Genomic DNA, 20,820 nt, shown 5'->3' on the forward strand with positions numbered 1-20,820 from the left:
GCCAACAGCAGGTCTAAAAATATTGCAAGATGGAGGCATAATAGACTATTAAGTAATCCGATAGATTAAGAGAGAAATGTCTATCGTGCCTGCAGAGATGCTTGGATATGGATTAGCACAGAAAGTGCTCAGAGCCATTGGTGCTGAACTTTCTGGGAGGTCTCTTGTTCCTTCAGCTTTTACTCCGCTGTCCATGTATCCTCTACCCATTATAACCTCTCCACTATCCTTACTTCTCCCCTAAGCATTCATCCCCCCCCCCAAAAAAATCCACATGTAGCAAATAGCAATTTTGAAGTTGAGTATATGCATTTTGTTAAATGTCATTCATGTGTGTACAGTGGTACCTCGGGTTACATATGCTTCAGGTTACAGACTCTGTTAACCCAGAAATAGTGCTTCAGGTTAAGAACTTTGCTTCAGGATGAGAACAGAAATCATGCTCTGGCAGCATGGCGGCAGCAGGAGGCCCCATTAGCTAAAGTGGTGCTTCAGGTTAAGAACAGTTTCAGGTTAAGAACGGTCCTCCAGAACGAATTAAGTACTTAACCCGAAGTACCACTGTAATGCTAAGCCAAACAATGGTTGAGCGCAACCAAGCAAATGTGTGGGTTCTCAGAATGAAGATCATGACCACTGTGCTCCTCGCCTGGTCCTGCTGCTGCTCTGCTATCCAGGGCTAAGGCATGGTTTGGCTTAGTGTTACCTACAAATCCAGGAGCATGCCTCCTTTTCTTCCAGACACACCATGGGCTAGTTTCATTCTGCTGCTTATGGTTTGTCTGGGGGGCGACAAGCCACAAGCCCAGGTTCAGATGTTGCGCTAAGCCGTACAATAGCTTAGTCCTGGGTAGTGCAGGAGCAGCAGGACCAGGGAAGGATAAAGTATATAGAAAGTTGTACAAGGTGCTGTAAGTTAAAGTATAATTTAAAGTATATAAAGTATAACTTCCAGTTATATTTACTTTATGACACTCGTATTTTTATGTAGACAACTTGGATTTTTAAGCCAAAGAATGTGAATAGCCTGGGCACCTTTTATCACATGTGGTGGAACTGTAATGTAATAAAAAAATTCTGGGAAATGATATGTAATGAAATGAAAAAAATGTTCAAACTAATTTTTGTTTAAAAAAAGAAGCCTTTTTATTAGGAATTATAGGTACCAAGATTCCAAAAGATAAGAAGAAACTGTTTATGTATGCTGCAACAGCCGCCCAGATGCTGCTAGCCAAGAGATGAAAGGAAGAGACAGCCCTGACCAAAGAAGATTGGCAGATCAAGTTGATGCACTATCCTGAAATGGCAAAATTAACTGGGAAGCTCAGGAACCAATACAAGAAATTTTAAAAAGAATTGGAAATGTTTATAATATATATACAGAATCATTGTAAACAGGTTAAAACATTAGCAGGATTTTAAATGGACTTGTAATGCAGTAGAAATTACAGATAATTTAGGATGATGAAAACTTTGGAGAAGTATTGTTATGCATATGAAAATAGAAGTAAGGGCCCATGGATGGGATGGGTGGGGGGAGTCAGGAGATTCAGAGCAATCTCAATATGTGAATGTGTATGATACTTTGATGTAACTTTTTTCTTTTTAGTTTTTCTTTTTTCTTTCCTTATTTTTGAAAACCACACACACACACACACACACACACATATATATGTTTAAAATGTGAATAGCCTTGCATATAATATATGGCTTTTTATTTTTGTATAACTGCTATTGATATGCACACCCCACAATTCTAGGCTTCTACAAAGCCTCCTAACACAGACACACACACTTGATAATGGACGCCATAGATTCAAAGAATATCAAGGATATTTTCTTCATGATGGGGAGGGAGAAAGAGATACAATTTATATAACCAAGGTAGTTATCTCACATGGGCAGGGCTGGAGGACTGTTTCTAGAATAAAGTTCACTTTGTAAAAATACTTTATTGCCAGAAGGGAAGTTCTAGTTCAATAGCAGCAGGCAGCTGGGAAGGGGAAGGTTTCAAAAAGCAGCCAATCAACCAAGACTTCCCTTAAAGCCATGGTTTTCCCAGTAGTGATGTATGGAAGTGAGAGTTGGACCATAAAGAAGGCTGATCGCTGAAGAATTGATGCTTTTGAATTATGGTGCTGGAGGAGACTCTTGAGAGTCCCATGGACTGCAAGAAGATCAAACCTATCCCTTCTTAAGGAAATCAGCCCAGAGTGCTCACTGGAAGGCCAGATCGTGAAGCTGAGGCTCCAATACTTTGGCCACCCCATGAGAAGAGAAGACTCCCTGGAAAAGACCCTGATGTTGGGAAAGATGGAGGGCACAAGGAGAAGGGGACAAGGAGGACAAGATGGTTGGACAGTGTTCTCGAAGCTACCAGCATGAGTTTGATCAAACTGCGGGAGGCAGTGGAAGACAGGAGTGCCTGGCGTGCTCTGGTCCATGGGGTCACGAAGAGTCGGACACGACTAAACGACTAAACAACAGCAGCAAAATTTGGCACCAAATGTGAGCCCCGGATCAGAGCTCCTGCATTAAGGTCAAATGCAAGCGTCATGGAGGAGTAATTGCCTTTTGATATGCATAGCATGTAGATTCATCTAAAGCAGCCACCAGTATGTGAAACATGCATAGTAAAACACAGGACTCCCCTGAGGCTGTTCTGGCATTTTGTTTGGCATGTGGGTTGGTCACTGAGTACAGCAACTTTATCATGGGGTGGGGGAGTCTTTCTGCAAAAGCACGAATGCCTCTCTCTTTGCAGCACATCAGGAAGGATTTTGCTACTTGCAACACACACAAAAACACACAATGTTTCTCTTGCATGCTATGTTTGTGATGATCACATAATCACCATTGCATTCTTACGGTTTATGTTTTGACTTTTACACTAAAAAGAATTATCTGAAAGGGGAGAAAAAGGAGGGTGAAGAGAATGGTTTAGTTTGACAACCGTGTGGCTTTCAATAAAGTCAGTCAGCTGGACAAAAATCATCTGACAGGATCCAGCAAGCAGCCAGCTGGAAATAGGATTAAGCCAGTACTGTTTTATCAGTTCTGAATCTTATGCAGCACTTCACAATTACAGTTTTCTTCTGCTGCAATGGAAACAAAGCACACCACCAATGGAACAAACAATTTATTGCACCCACTTACAATTTTGTTCCCCAACATATCTTTTATTCAGTCTCTTCTCTGCAGAGTTGCCGTTTCACATAGTACATTTTGATGAAATGGGTCCCCCCACATCTAGATTCACATCAATTTTGTCTTCGCAAAACAAATACTGCCTCATGAAGATGAAGAGTTCCTTTGAGGCCTTTAGACTTCATACAGAAAGCTGCACTTCTGCTTCCATCTGCTGCGTACATGGTGCCTCAGCAGCAAGTACGGTACATCTCTCTCACATATGTCCTTTGTTCAAGCAGCATTCAGCTGAATGTTACATAGTTCTAGACCTTTACTACACTTATCACTCAGAAATACATTACACTACACTATTCTCTCTCTCCCCCTGCCCCCTCTCTCTCACACACATATAGTGCCAACAGTAGAATTTATCAGAGCTGTTAGGTTATACAATATTGCTATGCATTGTATTGACTTAATTCACATGGGAAAAGAACAGAGCATGCAAGTATTGATAAATATTGGACAGGTACATATTATTGCAAGAGCAAGGATATACTAACTAAACAGTGGTAGTAATTTTAGTCTACAATTCATAGTGCATTTTAAAATGTAATTAAATGGTACTTTCCCAATTTTCATATTTACAACCATTACTTGTACCCAGTGGCGTAGCGTGGGTTGTCAGCACCCGGGGCAAGGCAAGTAATTTGCGCCCCCTAACCCGTGGATTTGCGCCCCCTAACCCGTGGATTTGCCCTAACCCCAGATGTTGCGCCCGGTGTGGCCGGCCCCCCCTGCACCCCCCATGCTATGCCACTGCTTGTACCCACCTGAGTAAAATGTGAATGCGATATACACCTGTTTGAACCCATGGCAAGTATGTTTCTCTTAGTGCTAGGTGAAGCCATTTTTTTTTATCCTCAAGGAATGCACTCTTAAAATTCTCCTCAAGTCCAGTAGCAGAACAGGGACCAGGAAAGAAATCCTACTCAAGCGGCCCGGGGGGTCACTGCTCCTTCACCCAAATCAATAACATAATATGAAATTAGGTGTATAATACTGGATTGAGAGAAACCGGCTGGGGAATGCAAAACGAGCCTTCTTTCTTCAGCTCCGACATCCAATTGCATCCAGCTGAAAGGTATTCCTTGATGGCATTTCCTTTGAAACTTTGCAAAAAGGTGATTCTGTCAGTCCACCAATAAGTTCTGGCACTCGCAGGGATCATATATTTTAGTGTAGAAACTGAACTCAGGGGACAGTGTGGTAACTCAATCTTTGTTTTTGTTTTTCTTGCAAAACAGCCAAGTGAGAAATTCAGCATTTTCAGCATAAAAACCACATCACTTCAAGCACACAAACACAATGAAGAAAACTAAACCCAGGCGTAATTTATTTATTCCCAATGTCTGTACAGTACAAAGTCATCAGCAGTCCTCAGTTTGTGACTTTTTTTTTTTAAACAAACCTAACTAGATTTTATATTGTTAAATGTGAACATGGTTGGTTAGCTTTTGGTACATGAAAGAACTATAAAAAGTTAGGAAATGAAGGAGGGGGGGGACAGAAAAAACACCCTGCTCATATGTAGATTAGGGTGTGTTCTGTAACCCTGATAATTACAGAACCACTTATTTTGTGGCTCAAGGGGGGGGGGGGAGTTAACCATTTGAAACTCTGTTGCAAAAAAACCCCTCAAAGCTGTTAAAGGCTGCAAACTTCTTTTTTCTCCTCAACCCCTCAAAGGGTCCTGAAAATCTGCACTCTGAAATGAGCTTATTGTCTAACATCCTGGTAAAAACTTCACACAGGAGAGTGAAATCATTCCTTTGACTTAATTGGCTGCCAGTTGCAGCCTTGACACAGGAACAAAGGAGTAATTCAGCAAAGTGGTTAAAAAGGTAAAGGACCCCTGACAATTAAGTCCAGTCACGAACAACTCTGGGGTCGTGGTGCTCATCTCGATTTACTGGCCGAGGGAGCCAACGTTTGTCCGGAGACAGTTTTTCTGGGTCATGTGGCCAGCATGACTAAGCCGCTTCTGGCGAACCAGAGCAGCACACGGAAACATAGTTTACCTTCCCGCCAGAGCAGTACCTATTTATCTACTTGCACTTTGACGTGCTTTCAGACTGTTAGGTGGGCAGGAGCTGGGACTGAGCAACGGGAGCTCACCCCGTCGCGGGGATTCGAACCGTCGACCTTCCGATCGGCAAGCTTTAGGCGCTGTGGTTTACACTACAGCACCACCCACGTCCCACAGCAAAGTGGTTAGGATGATCCAAAACCTGCATGCTTGTATCCAGTGCTTTTTTTCTGGAAAAAAATGTTTAGGAGTACTCTCATTTTCCTACTCATATTGAAATAGTGCCCCTCAATGAGGCCAAACTTAGATTCAGAAAATGTTTAGGGGTATGTGAACCCCTGCGTCCCCCCAGAAAAAAACACTGCTCATATCTTCCTCTTGCAACTTTTGAAAAGCAACTACCCTGTGTTGCTCCATTCTGTTAAAGCCATTAGATTGATCTTCTACCTCCACAAAGATCTAGTATTCCATGCATCTAAGAGACAAATCAGCTTGCTCTCAACATAAACTTTTCTTTGTTCCAACAACAGAAGACCTAGCCTGAAAGAGGAGAGAGTTGGGATTAAGCTCTATGCACAGACACTACGGCCAGAAAGCAAGTCAATACAACTGATTCACGCCCATGCCAGGAGCACAGCTGAGGACAAAGAGAGAGCACTTGATTTAAAAAAATGACATCTTAAGGACTGCAGCATTATACACATTCACTGGTCCAGTAAACTGTTGTTATGGCAACCAGGAGAAGGTCTTTTGTCATTTTAAGACATGAATCTTGCAAGCTTACAGAACTTTCCGTGGGCTTTCAAGCCAGTACAGCATAGTTACAAACAGGAAGTGATCAGCAACAGCATAAATCTTGCCTTGAGCAGCTCTTAAAGAGTTTGCCAGCACCAGGAACTGGAAGATGCCTTTCAACAAGGCCTGCATCCAATTCTTAAGGAGTTCCCAGCGAGGAAAAGTTCCATTGATTCTTCTGTCCACAAGTCAGAGAATGGCAAGGCTGTTTACAGTCCCTGAACGTGATTTAACTTCTATTTAATTAAGTGAAAAAGTGGTTCATGGGTCCTTGTTGAAATTCATATTAAACATGGCAGGGCTTATCACTCTTTGGTGCTTAATACAAATATAGACAGTAGCAAAACCCAGCTATTGCTGGCAAAGAATTAGAATGATTTCAACACAGGAGCTTGACTTGCTTAAAGAACAGTGTGCTCAGCCCTGTTTCCACAGCCAGTGCACAAAGTGGAAGGTTTAAGAAGGCCATTTCCTCCCTAATCAGACATAGACTAATGGAATCCTACGCTTAACCCAAGCCAGGCCCTCTAACAGTAATAAATTGGACATTGCTACAGATTTAGCCTGCTTCTACAGGCAGCATTGTGTTTCATTTCGTTTGTAGCCACTACACATCAGACCTCAATTTGAAGACTGGCAATTCAGATAGCAGTATTTATGGTAAAAGGCTAAACATTTTTTAGCCTTTTCTTAAAATTCTTACCATTTTAACTTTGTGTGCAAACAGGAGAAAAAGGCTGGCATGTTGAGACTGGAACAAGCAAGCAGCTGCACACTTCACCTGATGCCATTTGCCAGTCTAAAATTGGTCTCACAATGGTGGGGCCAGAATATAGCATGCCAGAATCAATGTTGGATCCCCATCTCCAGGACACAGATGACTCAAGCCACTCTCTTGAATGTCAACTCAAGTCTCTTTCTAAATTTAGCCTTCAGTCCAACCTTCAACCTTCATTTCTAAACCTCCCAACCCTCTGTCTCTTCTCTTCCTTGCGCAGCTCCCTGCTGGGCATGTAATAATCTCAACTGGGACGGCAATCGCAACACAAGACATTAAAAGAAGGACTGAGCATCTATTCTATGACCTCTTCTAAAACCAGCCAGCCACCATGGAAGGAGGGAGGAAAGCTGCTGCAGGCCTAAGCTCCCAGATGCTCCCAGCTTCCTTTTGAGTTTGATGGCTACCACTGGAGTTTTTGTGACTACAATGCTAAACTTTTGCTGTTGGGATGAAAGTAACTTACGTATCATAGAAATCGTACCTCCCAAATGTATAGCACTTTCCTGGGAAACGCCATGCTATAGTTATTATTATTTATTAAATCTGTATACCACCCTTCATCCAAAGATCTCAGTGTGGTTCACAGCATAGTTTGATAGCTCTTGGTCTGAAATTCTCATAATAATCACCCCATTTTGTAAATTCTGGGTCTGCTTAAAAGAGGTGGATTGTTAAAAAATAAATTTAAAAAATGGCCTATTGGCTTTTACAAGTCCCCACCTCTTCTGCAGGGAGGACACTGGAATTAAGGGCTCATCCACACTCAGTTAACCCGTATTTTGTTCATATTGTGTACTGATTAATTCCCCTGGGTCTGAGAGTGGAATACAAACAATGACTGAAGTGGAAGAAGTATGAAAGCTAGAATCACTTCAGCCTCACTCTGAAACCCACCCATCCAAGCCAAAGTCTCAACAAGTGGAGATCAATAATGTGTACTCAAAATCCTCCTGCTGGCTTCTTCTCCTCCAGTCCTATTTTAAAAGAAAATGCCAGAAATGGGCTTGAGAGCATGCACGTTCATTCCTGGAAAAGATTAGGTTTAATGGCACTCCCAATTTCTGAAGGTAAATGAAATTATACTGTGGCCAAACACGACTCTCTTCATGCTACTTTCCCCACCTAAAGAGCCTAGGCTGGAGATCTGGTTTCTTGCTGTTTTAGTTCACGGTGCGCTATTGAAATGTCACTCCATTGCTAGAGGAACACCCACACAGCATAAAAGAGGTGAATCACAATGAGATCTCAACTCAATGGGTCCAATTCTCATCTTACAAAAACATCAGAAGTAATTCTGTTAGATCACTGACGTTACACCGCTACTCAGAGGGGAAGAATCTAGCCGCTTCAGTCCCAGAAGCAAAACCAGCCAAGAAATGATTTAAAATTCAGTTCCGCTCTCAGATACATTGTAAAGGGACAAAGGAATTTTCAGCATGTGTAATCTGTAGGAGTGCAAGCCACAACACTAACTGTTTTATGCTCACGCATGAGACTGAAGGCAAACAGATACTGCTTTTTAGCTCAGAGCTTCTCATGTTTCCAGTGGGTGGGTGGTGGGAAACTTTTCTGAAATGAGTTTCTTAAAGGATGCCATTTTCAGCAACCACTCTGCTGTGCAATTCAGAGCATATAGCACCAACTTGGTTAACTTCCAGGAAACTGGGGGGGGGGGGGGTGTTTAAAAAAAATACATTTTAGGTAAAGCTTAATGTTGTGCTATGTGACAATTTCAGAGTTGAAGAACAAGTGAAGATCCCTATCTAATTGTCAATGTTTTTTTTTTTTTACTGCCAAGTATTAACAAATTATTCAGATGTAAGAAAACTTGTTATATTTTCATATGATGAACAGTGGGTTGCCTTACTGTCTGGCTTCCATTTTTAAAAGACCCAAATTACTTAATGAACCGGAAAGCTACTTAAGACACTTTGTTTAGCTGCCATCACTATGGGCTGGGGGAGACTAGATTTCCCTCTTTCCATCCATTGTTCAGTCGTAATAATCTTTTTGAAGATTCTATTTCCAGTCCAGACTGACTTAGTGGGCTTCTAGTGTGGTGCTATTTTCAGATTGAATGCAAACGCAATGAAAGCTGACTTGATGCTCTTCTACAACAAGCCAACTCCCCACCCCACCCCCCGGTGGATATTTTGCTGTGAGGAAAGATATGTGAAAACACCCTGGAAAGTGTGGGATAATGAATGATGCAACATTACACAACCTCCCTACAAGAAAATAATAATATTCAAAACAGGTTGACTGGAAGTGAGCCTGGGAGTGGTAATCCAAACTTTGCCCTTCTACTTTTACTCTCATGTGATAAAGAACTACAATGTTCTGAACATGAACAGAAGGAAGAGACAACCAAACCTGTTCTCAGTTACAGAGGTCCTGCAACTTGTTGTTGTTAGGTAGTTTAATGTCCCTTTCATCCGGAAAGGAGAGATTTAATTGTAATAATAATAAATTATCCTCCTACATACATGTTAGGAGTTGCAAATAATAAAAATACTTAGTGTTTAAAAAGGTAAAGGTACCCCGGACCGTTAGGGTCCAGTCGCAGAAGACTCTGGGGTCGTGGCGCTCATCTTTTAATAATAATAATAATAATAATAATAATAATAATAATAATAATAATAATAATAATATCTTTATTGTCATCTTGCTCTATAGGCCATGGGAGCCGGCGTTTGTCCACAGACAACTTCCAGGCCATGTGGCCAGCATGACTAAGCCGCTTCTGGCGAACCAGAGCAGTGCACGGAAACACTGTTTACCTTCCCGCCAGAGCGGTACCTATTTATCTACTTGCACTTTGACGTGCTTTCGAACTGCTAGGTTGGCAGGAGCAGGGACTGAGCAACAGGAGCTCACCCCATCGCGGGCGGGGATTCAAACCGCTGACCTTCTGATCGGCAAGCCCTAGGCTCTGTGGTTTAAACCACAGCGCCATCCATGTCCCACTTAGTGTTTACCACCCCTTTAATTTCAGCTTGCAAGCAACCAATATGTGAAAGTGTGTGTGCATATATGTTTAACTTTTAAGAACCCCTTTAGACCGTGAGAATGTCATATTTAATTCCCCACCCCATCCCATTCAGTTCAGGGTCCAATTCTAACATTTAGTGAAATTATCAAGTTCAGATAATGAATATGTACTGAAAAAGAAAGGTTCATTTTACTCTGCAGGTTTTATATACTGTCTAAGGGCCTCTCCAGACTGTGCTGCCTTGTTTTCAGCAACATGTCATTGATGCAATAATAGGACATTTGTGGTAGATTTATACTAGACCATCTTTCCATTTTATTAGTTCTGTGATACTTCCCCAGTGTCATTACATTATTGCTGTATGAAGGGGTTAGGGTTGACTATTCAGGATGGCTTTCAGGCTGTATGGAAACATGCCTTCCTCAAAAAAAAAACAAAAAAAAAAAACTCCAGCTATATAGATTCTCTTTAGGCTCTCTCGTTCCTCTGCCAGAGCACTCCAAGTCCAGCAAATCAGCCATCTTTCCGTACTCAGTCCAAAAGCATTGCCAAGGCTTCATGCTGGCACATTTAAATGCATTCTCCCCAGCAGTCCTGGAAGGAAGATACGTTAAAAAAAACCCTATCATGAAGGCAATTGCCCCCGAGACTTGACACAGGTCAAGTCAGTGACCCATGTCCTCTTCCTTTTGTCATAATCCAACTTAAATCTTTATTGAACCTTTCTTATCAAATCTAGCAGGATGAGCAGATGCATTCCATGTCCTTCTACTCCTTTTGGTTCAAAATGCATCTATCACTCGCAGTGTGAACTGATCCCACTTTGTAATCTTCCTCTTTGGAGTTCATGACATGATTACATCTTTTAAGTTGTTGATACCTATTTATTCCACTCTATGCTGTTCTTCTTATTTACCTCATTCTTTTATTTTATCATCTTTTACTCTATTATTCCACATTTTAAGACTGTGTTCTATCTGCTTTTTATTTTGTTTCCTTGGTGCTTGTCATTGACAGCAACAATAAATAATTTATTTGACTGTAGCACAACAGAAGTGGGACAAAAACCAGAATATTTGTGGTATAAAGAGTCACAGGATTTCAGCAGGAAGCAATGGAACATGCACTGACTGCAAAGAAAGCAGCATCACTGCTCTCAATCTTCAGCAGGCATAAACAGTATTGAAATTAGGATCGTGTAGAACAGGCCCAACACCATCATGAGCTCAACTCATCATGAAGGCACAATAAAATGATGTGTGGAGGAGCCATAACCATGTAGGTGTCTCAACATGGAAGATAAGGGGCTGCACATATATCCCAGGCCCTCAATGCACACTTTAAGAGGACTACTATAGAGAAATACATGTGGCATGAGGTAGCAATCATTCCTTTAAAATGTATGACATCTTGTTGCCCTGTGCGTCAATTATGACCATGTAAGCTATTTATAATGTACTAAACGTACTGGCATATTTCCTTTGTGATAGGCATATGCCATTTTTTAAAATCTTCAAAATTAAATCTGAAGCAAAATGCAACGCTATACATTAAAAAGCAATTAAGATCCATTCTTCACACCTTTCCTGGGCACAGTGGAGTCTTTCGCCTTAAAATAAGTTGGTCAATAGTTTCTTTCAATGGAATGCTGTAAGGAAACTTGAGTTAACACAACTTTATCAGGTTGCTTCTGTACTCAAAACAGGTTGGCAAAGTAAGAACACCTTTCACTTCTGCTAATGGTTAAAATACACATAAAACGAAGCCCCAATTTGTTGCATTTATTTGAGTAAATATCTGGTAAATAAAGTCATTGATAAAACATTACAAAATTAAATACATTTTAAAAAGCTTGCCAGTATACATAAAGTCCACAAACATGTATTTCTTCTTTTAAAAAATAATATTATGTTCAGAGCACCCTTGATATAAAATGCCAGACTAGCATCTACCAGCAGATGGTAGCTTGTGAAACATTTAGAATGTTTTCCTGAAGTGTTAGGGATTCCGGCTTTCACAACTAAGAACCAGTACCACCCACACAACCTACCAAGTATGATGCCAAAGTTGGAGAATCAGTCTAATATTCTTGTCACAAGAAGGGAGGGCGGGAAGAAACTGCATTGGGCCAATATTACATGGTTTTGTTTGGTTTCATCTGCATTTCCTCATCTGGAAACCTTCAAATGGCATCAACCCCTCCCTCGCTGTTGCATCAGACCCTTAGGCAGTAGGTTAACACAATCCTAACAGACCATGAGGTGAAGAGGAGATGATCTGGCTAAGCATCAAAAGTCAATAAAATAAGTTCAAAGTCTACAAAATTAAGCCCTTGAAACCCCCTAGCTTGCTCATATGTTGCTTTGTGAATTAGTCTATTCACCCCAATGCTTTAAATGCATTTAGAAACAGTGGCAGCATTGGCTTTTAACAAATTGCCTCCCTCCCCCACCCCCAACATCACATCTGCTACAACTTTCGTTTAAATTGTTAACTAGACCACATTTCCCTTCCAACCATGTGAAGCAAAACATAACACTCACTCGATAATTTATGTACATAAGCACAAGAACCTTAACATCCATGAGTCTGGTGCACAACTTAATGAAACAACCCAACTGGTCGCAAAGGAAGAGCACTCCCTAGTAGTTCTATACAGAATTCGTCAGGTAGGATTACTGTCTGGGACAGCGGAAGTCTCTCTAAATTTGGCGTTTCCCCAACTACTTTGAGCATCCTCAGGTAGTAAAAGCAGCATCCATAATGTTGATATCCATGATAAAAAAAAACAACTGACACTTTAAAAAAAGCCTTAAAAACAGAAGTCGTCAAATTCATTAAAATGTCAGAACTCAACCAAAAAGTAATAATAAATTGCTCATAAAGACCGAACTAGAAGTTGATCTATCGAAAGTCCCAGTTTAGCAGCCACATCTCTCAAGAGGGCTCTGCTTCCAGTTATATACTCTTCTTCTGAGGAGGGCTCAATTTTCTCATCCCTCTTATCCGAGTTAGCAGTTCTTTGATAAAATCCTACAAAAAGAAAGAATTGGGGGAAACGTGTCATTAGAAAAATCACCAAGAAAGTGCAACCCCTACCCACGCATTCATTCTAACACAACATTCAAAGCAAGACTAGGCCATGGACTCCTGAATGCATGTTTTAACAAAAGGCTGTTTTCAAAATCCCAGTGATCTGGATTGAGCACATTTGCCAGTAAGAGTCTATACAAGCGGGAACCCAGAAAAAGACTGTCAGTGGCAGAAGATGGGAACCTCTCCCCTAGTGACAACCAAAGGGCATACTTTGCCCAGACCTAATGCCTCCTCCCCACTCCCTTTCTCTCAATCACAATGGTGGCAGAGGGAAATTGATCCCATTCACACACACACACACACGCTTCCCTCCCACCTGCCAGCAGGGAACATTCACTAAGTTTCTAGCCATCTCCATATATTCCTGCTGTGGAGATGCATTTTGAAACATGAACACTGACTTCTAAAGGAGCCAGCTTATGTCCCCCATTTGGAGTTCCATCTGAATAAATCAAAAGACTACTGTATACATCTCCTGCTCAAACATGAATGGCACCTGCATCACTAAACACTCTCTGCTTTGCTGTGAAGTTTCAAGAGAGTTCTATTTCTAGCCTGCTTACTGGGAAAAGGACAGTGTGTGTATTAATAGTACAGAGGCATTAGTCATTTACAATACCCAAACATTTCCTAGAGGCTTGTAAAGCCAGAGTGCCTCTTTCTAGGCAACAGATTTATGTGGCTTCTGCACATCTCCAGAATTTCCACCGGCAAGCTGTGACTGGGGTTCACATTAGGAGTTCTCAAGTCACATGCGGTTCTCAGCAGCACCAAGTGCCTGGTACAGTTGTTCATAAAGTTTAGTGCAATACTCCAATAGTTTGAAAGATTGGCTGTTTCAGTCTGACTCAATCTGCTCACATACACACGGAAGGTCAGAGATTTTCCCTGCTGCTTGCAAAGTATGTGTTTTCCCAGGTTGATGCCACATGCCCAGAAAAGTATTTTTAGCTGCTGGCATCCACTAAACAAGCTTACTTTTAAGATAAGGCAGCCACATCAAAACATTGTGTCATTCATTTCTTACAGATGACTAACTACTGGAGAGAGAGAGAGAGAGAGAGAGAGAGAGAGAGAGAGAGAGAGAGAGAGAGACTCTTTCTCCCTCTGTCCCTCTGTTGTAGAAAGCAACAAAGGAATCATGGAAGCAGTGAACAACCTGACAAGTATATACAGTATGCTTGTTTAGCACAGTATAAAAGCTGGTGTCTCAAATGCCCTTATTTTACAATACACAGAAGACACTGAAACACATCACTGTGATGCTATGTGCAGCTGCACAACACACTTGCAAGTTACTAAACACAGGAAGCTGCTATATAATAATTTGGATCACTGACCCATCTAACTCAATATTGACTATGCTGATTAGTTCACCAGGAATTCAGGCAGGAGATTTTTCCAGCCTTACCTGGAGATGCCAGGGATTGAAACTGAAGGATGCACAACACGAGCTTCATGACTGAGCTATGGCCCTTCCACAACAGTTAATTTTTCATTCCACATTGATTGTTCTGTTTGTCATAATTTTTCAGGTGGTAGATTTCATAACATTCAACAAAAGGCTCATGCTCAATTTACAGTTGCCTTAAACAAGGAACAACTAGGAAAATTCTATGTGCTATTCATCAAATTCTATTCATCCCCTTACCCTTTACTCTTACAAAGGATCAGTTAAAGGACAGGTGATATTGAAGCAAATATTTGTACTTAGAAACTGCAACAGAGGATTGTTGCAGGAAGACCATCAGTAGTCTACTACTGTTGCTTTTAACAAACAGATAACATGTAGATATTAAACACATGTTGACATGGACCAACACTGCACACATGTATGGAATATCTATTCAGGTTCCCCATGCAACTACAGTGATGAGCATACACACACATTTTAAATATGTGTGCAATGTCTGCCCAGCATGTGTTTGTTGCAGGAAGAACCCCAGTGCTCCTCACAGCCACATGGGAAGCTGCCTGGGTTAATAAGGATTTGGAACATGGCAGAGGAGTACCAGAGAGGCAGATCACTGGGCAGTGTGGCTTAACACAATTTGAGATCCAACTATCTAGTCAAAAGTATAATGGCAAAGTATTCAAATAACTCCATTAACATGGATCTAGATTATGGCTATCTGTGCAAGTTTATTCATTTGGGTAAGACAAGCTGATTTGTACACACTAAACTATCATCATGTTCTTAAATTTAAAACAGTATAAGATTGGCTTACCTCTGTGGGTTTGTAGCAATCTACAAGCGCTTCCTAGAAATAAAATAAGAGCATCAGTTGTTTTAATAAGGGCAGTCTTCCTTCATCCTTCTTGCATCTAAGGATTGGACACTTTCAGAGTAACCACCACATTTGCTGGGGAATAGACATCTTTTCTATGTCAGTATTTCATAGTCTAGGGGAAATAGGTAAACAAGTTCTGCCTACTGCAATCAATGCCTGGATTCATATTACTTTACTCCACAATTAAGGGTTTATCTTTCATTTCTCCCAAGTTATACCTAGAATGGGATTGAGGTAAAAGACTATTCTACACTGCAGCAGTAACCTCCACACCTACCCCAATAACTCTGCACAGAAAATTATTCTAGGTTTGCGATTCAGACAGTGAAGAGCTAATTACCATAGGTTGCCCATGTATCTTAATTGCTGCCCCAAGTTGGTAAAATCAAACTAACTTGTAATTTGAGTGCTCTCTCCTCTTCATTAGCAGCATCAAGAAGGTCATCAATGTCAATTTCTACATCGGGCATTTCTTCCTCCTGAGAAAGAGAGGAAGTTCAGAACTATATCATTCAATTTCATTTTAGCCAGGTTAAAAAGCTGAATGGCAATCTCGCACACATACATTCACACCTCATTCTACCACCTGCTGGTTTGGTCCTAATAAGACTTGTGGCATGCAGAGACCCAATTCTCCCCTAATACACCACCATGTGAACTGGAGCATGAAACAGACCAAGAGGTGAAAGGACCTGCTTGGTGGGCTTTTTAAGAAAGACATTGAAATGTGTAGAGGCTGAAATATCTTGCTTATCCATTTAAGAAACCAAGAGCAGCACAGCTAGATGTAACCATTACCTGGTAAAAATAATGCAGTTTTGCAGGTGTAAAGAGAAGCAGACTAAAGGAGAGACCTGCAAAGTATTCAAAGAGGGTTACCCCCCTTTTCCCGCTTCATTTCAGCTCCAGAAAAAAGATGACTTTTTATTTTACTTACCATATTTTATTTATTAGATTTGCATACCGCCCTTCATCAAAAGAACTCACTTTTCACACCTACATTATGGGAGCAGCTTAACTTAGAGAGAGAAAATGTATTTCTTTCCATTCAGATAATTCCTATGGCATGATTTTTATTATTTTATTTAATATTAGCTGGTAGTGTTCAGGGCTGCCCATGAATTTTTTGAAACCACTTTCCAAAATATATAGTAAACTTCATAAAATTTATATACCACTTGATTGTAAAAAAAAAAATCCTCAAAGCGATTTACAAAGAGAATAAAACAATAACATTATCAATAAAAACATTAAGCTATGTAAAACATTCAAATCAGCAATAATTCCTAAATCAAATGTTGGGAACATGAATTCAGATCCTAAAAGGATGCATTTAAGCCTAATTAGAGGTCATAACAGCTGATTAGGACATTAAATTTTACACCTTTGAAGCCAAAGGATTAGTGTTGCCTGTTAATGCTAATCTAAGTGTGTTGCTGTCAGAGTAAATTGTGGTTGTGAAGATGGCATTTACCAGCCCTATGAAGAGAGACCTTAGTGGGAAGGAAGTTGCCATAAACATGGCATTTAGGAGAGTTGGGTTTCACTGAAGAATTGGGACATGGGCTAAAAGAGAGATTTGTTCAGCTGTGTGACCATTAGTTTGCTGGGTGGAGGTACAAACTCAATTCCTTTCTTTCCCCTCTCCTACCTACCATTATAAACAGGAAAAAGCACCCTGGTGGTAATTCATTAGACACCAGGAAGCCACCAAAAGGATAGAGCTCTTGTGTGGCCAAATTCTTTTCACAACTGACAATCTGTGGAATACTTCAAGGCAGAAAAGAAATCATTAGTAAATATTTGTTCTGTAGGACTAACTACGAGAAAACCAGCCAAGAAAGCCAAATAAATGCACACACACATCTGAGTCAAGGTAAACTGTGGAGGAAAAGGCTACAGTTCTAGTCTTTGTGACTGAAGATTTCCCACAAGCCTTCAAACACTTGCATCTGGAGGAATCCTCATGTTTCTCCACATCTGTGTGTGCCCCAGGGAAGATCAGGTCTGGCCCTTAGTACAAGAAGAGACGGTTTGAAACAGCCTTTATGTCGGTGTGAGCTCATCTACACCAACAGATGGGCAGCTTTTTATTATTTAAAGAGGATATAAAGACTTTGAAGTCATGAAACCGATTCAAAACAAGTCATAACATTATTTGCCTAAAAGTCACTCTTGGGTGCAACCCAGCTGCTACCAAGGCACAAACTCCATTTCACTCAACCTTGAGACAAACTTCACATATGCCCAACAGGCATGAACAGAAGCTGGACCATACCCTTAGTTTACAAACTGTCATCTGTACGCCTCCCCCCAATAGCTCTGTTTTCATAAGTTAAAAAAAAATTAAAATGTCAAGACTGACTACATCTGAGAGATGACAGCATGCTAGTCTATCAAGACATCTGCCCTGTCATTAAAAAAGGGTTCTAAAAAGGAGTCAGTACTCTTACAACAACAAAAATAGTATGATGGTGGTTTGGAGGTTTGTTTAGTTTGCTTAAATGTTTGGTAAGAAGATGACATTAACTGTAATTCTTGTTGTAGTCCTCTCAGCATCACTGAAGGGGAGGTAATGACTTTTTTTTTAAAAAAAGAGACTTTTTGGCACTACTCTGTTTTCTAGTATAAGTTCACCCATCCCTTTTGCAATCAGCTCCTTTACTTCAGTCCCACTTGGGCTACTAAGAATGCTCCTGCAATTGCAGAGATGGCTGCAATTATTCTGAGTCCAAGGGCTTTGGGGCCCACCAGAAATATTTACAATTTGCTCCCTCTGAAGTGCTCGGCAATTCACTTCAAACACAACTCTCCTAAATTAAAGGCATAATGAAAGCATGAAAGACACGTGGTGGGGTTTTTAGAAGTTGTTTAGAAGTAGGGAGAGGGAACATAAACCATACTTCTTGACAGATTGTGTTAAGAGGATTCTTAAATCTGAGGATTTATTGAGACAGTACTTTTTCAGTTTTGTAAAGTATCCTCAGTAAGCAACTATGTCAAAGGAGCAAAAAAGTCACTGTTCAATTTTTTCATACTATTTAAAAGGTAAAGGTACCCCCTGATGGTTAGGTCCAGTCGCGGACGACTCTGGGGTTGCGCGCACATCTCACTCTATAGGCTGAGGGAGCCGGTGTACAGCTTCTGGGTCATGTGGCCAGCATGACTAAGCCACTTCTGGCAAACCAGAGTAGCACACGGAAACACCGTTTATCTTCCCGCCAGAGCAGTACCTATTTATCTACTTGCACTTTGACGTGCTTTCGAACTGCTGGGGGTGCAGGAGCTGGGCCCAAACAATGGGAGCTCACCCCGCATGGGGATGCGAACCGCTGACCTTCTGATTGACAAGCCCAAGAGGCTCAGTGGTTTAGACCACAGGGCCACCAGCTATACTATTTAAGAAAGCACCAAATAATGCTGCATCTTGACCCTTTGATCAAGGCTTCAGCTCTAATCAGGGGTTTTCCCCAAAGGTGCCTAACAGATTTCAACCCATAACAATCCTGCATCTGAGTTGTATGTTGCCATGTTTTTTGGATCACCATTTGCTCATGCATTTGCACTTTTATAAAATGTACCAATAAAAGTCAGTTGCATCCAGTTGAAAAAGTAGTTATTCCAAGTTGCTAGTTACTTAAATCTAATCAGGAGCTGGTTACTTATAAGCTCAAGTTGCCACCAGGCAATTCACCAAGCCAAGGGAAAGGTCCCTCTTAGGAGTGTGGCACTTTATATTTTATGGAGTAAACCGGAGCCAGGTGTTGTTTGGCTCCAACTCCCACCAGCCCAGCCGGCATGGTCAATGATCAGGAATGTTGAGAGCTGTTGACGAGCATCATCTGGGACACAGTAGATAATAATTTATTTGCATGCTGGATATTTGGAGGCCCACATGCAGTGACAGCTACCTATTATATACTAAAATTGTCATGCAATATTCTTATTGAAATAGGAATTGTTGATCAAAATATTATTTTGCACCGAGCACTGTTAATATCTAGTTTCTTCATCATCTCAACCTGTGCTATACGAAGCAATTCCTTCTTCTCATAAGGAAGCAAAAGTAGCTTGCCTGTGGCCCATTTACAATTGTAAACTGTTCTACAGAATGACAGCTTATACCACGACTGCTACAGCATGCTGACAAGTCTCCCATAACAACACAGTTTCTAAATTACATGCATCTTTTTTTAGAAGTCTGATGGTATCCAGACACAAATATAGACATTTGTTTAGCAAAGAAATGTCTCTTCTGTTTACCACTCTACTTTGATTATTCATCCGACTGAAAGGAAATACCCTTTCTTCACAATAGCCAATTAGCTCTCCTCATACCACTTTGGGGAAAGAGATTCATTTATAGAATTTTAACTAGGCTTTTAATGGCAAAGTTTAACATATGATGTTTGGCATAAGCCTATTTTTAAAAACATGAAATAAAAAACCAAAAGTGTGCACAACTGACACCAATCATTGTCTTAGCAAGCCTACTAATGCCAGCAAAAGCAAAACCACAGTATTTGAGAACTACCACTTCCCTCTACTTCAAAGGAAGTGTTGACCTTTCCACTGATCACTGCCCACATGAGATTATTCTGATTTGGATCTGGATAGAGTTCCATTCACACAACTGGGCTTTCTTGGACTCCTTCCCATTGCTGCTCCTCAAAAAGCTATTCCTCAAGAGTCAGGTGACACTCCAGAACTAAAAGTGACGCAACAGACAGGGATGCAGTGAGCAATGGTGAATCTGAAATTAGTAACTTCCCTGTTGTCCAGCAGAAGTGGCCTTCTTTTCATCCAAGACTTTGGACCCAAGCCTTAAGGGTCAGCCTGTGGCCCTCCAGGTTATCACTAGCAATGCTATCTGGGGGATGACGGACAGCTGTAGTAAAACAACCTATGGAGGACCACAGATTCTCTGCTCATGCCTAAATAAAACTTATTTTTCTAATTTACATTATCTCTTGTTTCTGTACTCCCCACAGTCCCACCCACTTTATGGATGAGAACTTGCACTCTCCACACACATTTTGAATATATAAAACACACCTTGCTTTTGGCCACTTGGTATGAAAAAAAGCCTTGCTTTTTCTGTGTAGACAGAAAAATGGATTGATTGTTAAGGAGGACATATGCCTGTCTGCTCAGAGACGGAGCTTAAGTGTTTTCCTTTGTCCAAAGATGGCTTTTCATAGAATCATAGAATGAATTTTCTTATTTCGATCCCAGACCAGTTCCAGCCCACATACAATATCAAGGAAGTCATAAAACACAATAGGGATACATTTGAATTTGCAATTAGGTATAACAGGGACAATACAGATATAGCAACAGTTTAAAAATATATAAATTAAAACTTAGACACTAAAATATAACCTAAAATTATCATTTAAGGCCTTAATCACAGTTTTATGGCAATTGCATAGAATTTGGCTACCCTTAACAAGATCTCAGGATCCTAGAATTGTGGAGTTGGAAGGGACCCTGAGGATCATCTAGTCCAACCCCCTGCAATGCCGCTATCCCATACAGGGCTCAAACCTGCAACCTTGGCGCTATCAGGACCACACTCTAACCAACTGAGCTATCCAGGCTTTTGTCTCATCCCAGCCAGCCCCAAACTACTCCTGTGGCTGCTAGA

The 20,820-nt window shown here is 40.9% G+C and overlaps 1 protein-coding gene across 1 annotated transcript in view; it reads right to left on the bottom strand.

Moving 5' to 3' along the window:
- Positions 1-11,552: 11,552 nt before the first annotated feature.
- The window catches only part of PPP1R14C (protein phosphatase 1 regulatory inhibitor subunit 14C), a 43,637-nt gene continuing 34,369 nt past the window's right edge, over positions 11,553-20,820 (bottom strand). The window contains exons 2-4 of the mRNA XM_028723656.2: positions 15,569-15,652; positions 15,111-15,143; positions 11,553-12,819 (exon numbers count right to left, since the gene is read on the bottom strand). Of these exons, the coding sequence (XP_028579489.1) occupies positions 12,745-12,819; positions 15,111-15,143; positions 15,569-15,652 (192 nt within the window). The 3' untranslated portion in view covers positions 11,553-12,744. The remainder of the gene's footprint in view (positions 12,820-15,110; positions 15,144-15,568; positions 15,653-20,820) is intronic.

Source organism: Podarcis muralis, chromosome 3, assembly GCF_964188315.1.
Source record: "Podarcis muralis chromosome 3, rPodMur119.hap1.1, whole genome shotgun sequence".
NCBI lineage: Eukaryota > Metazoa > Chordata > Lepidosauria > Squamata > Lacertidae > Podarcis > Podarcis muralis.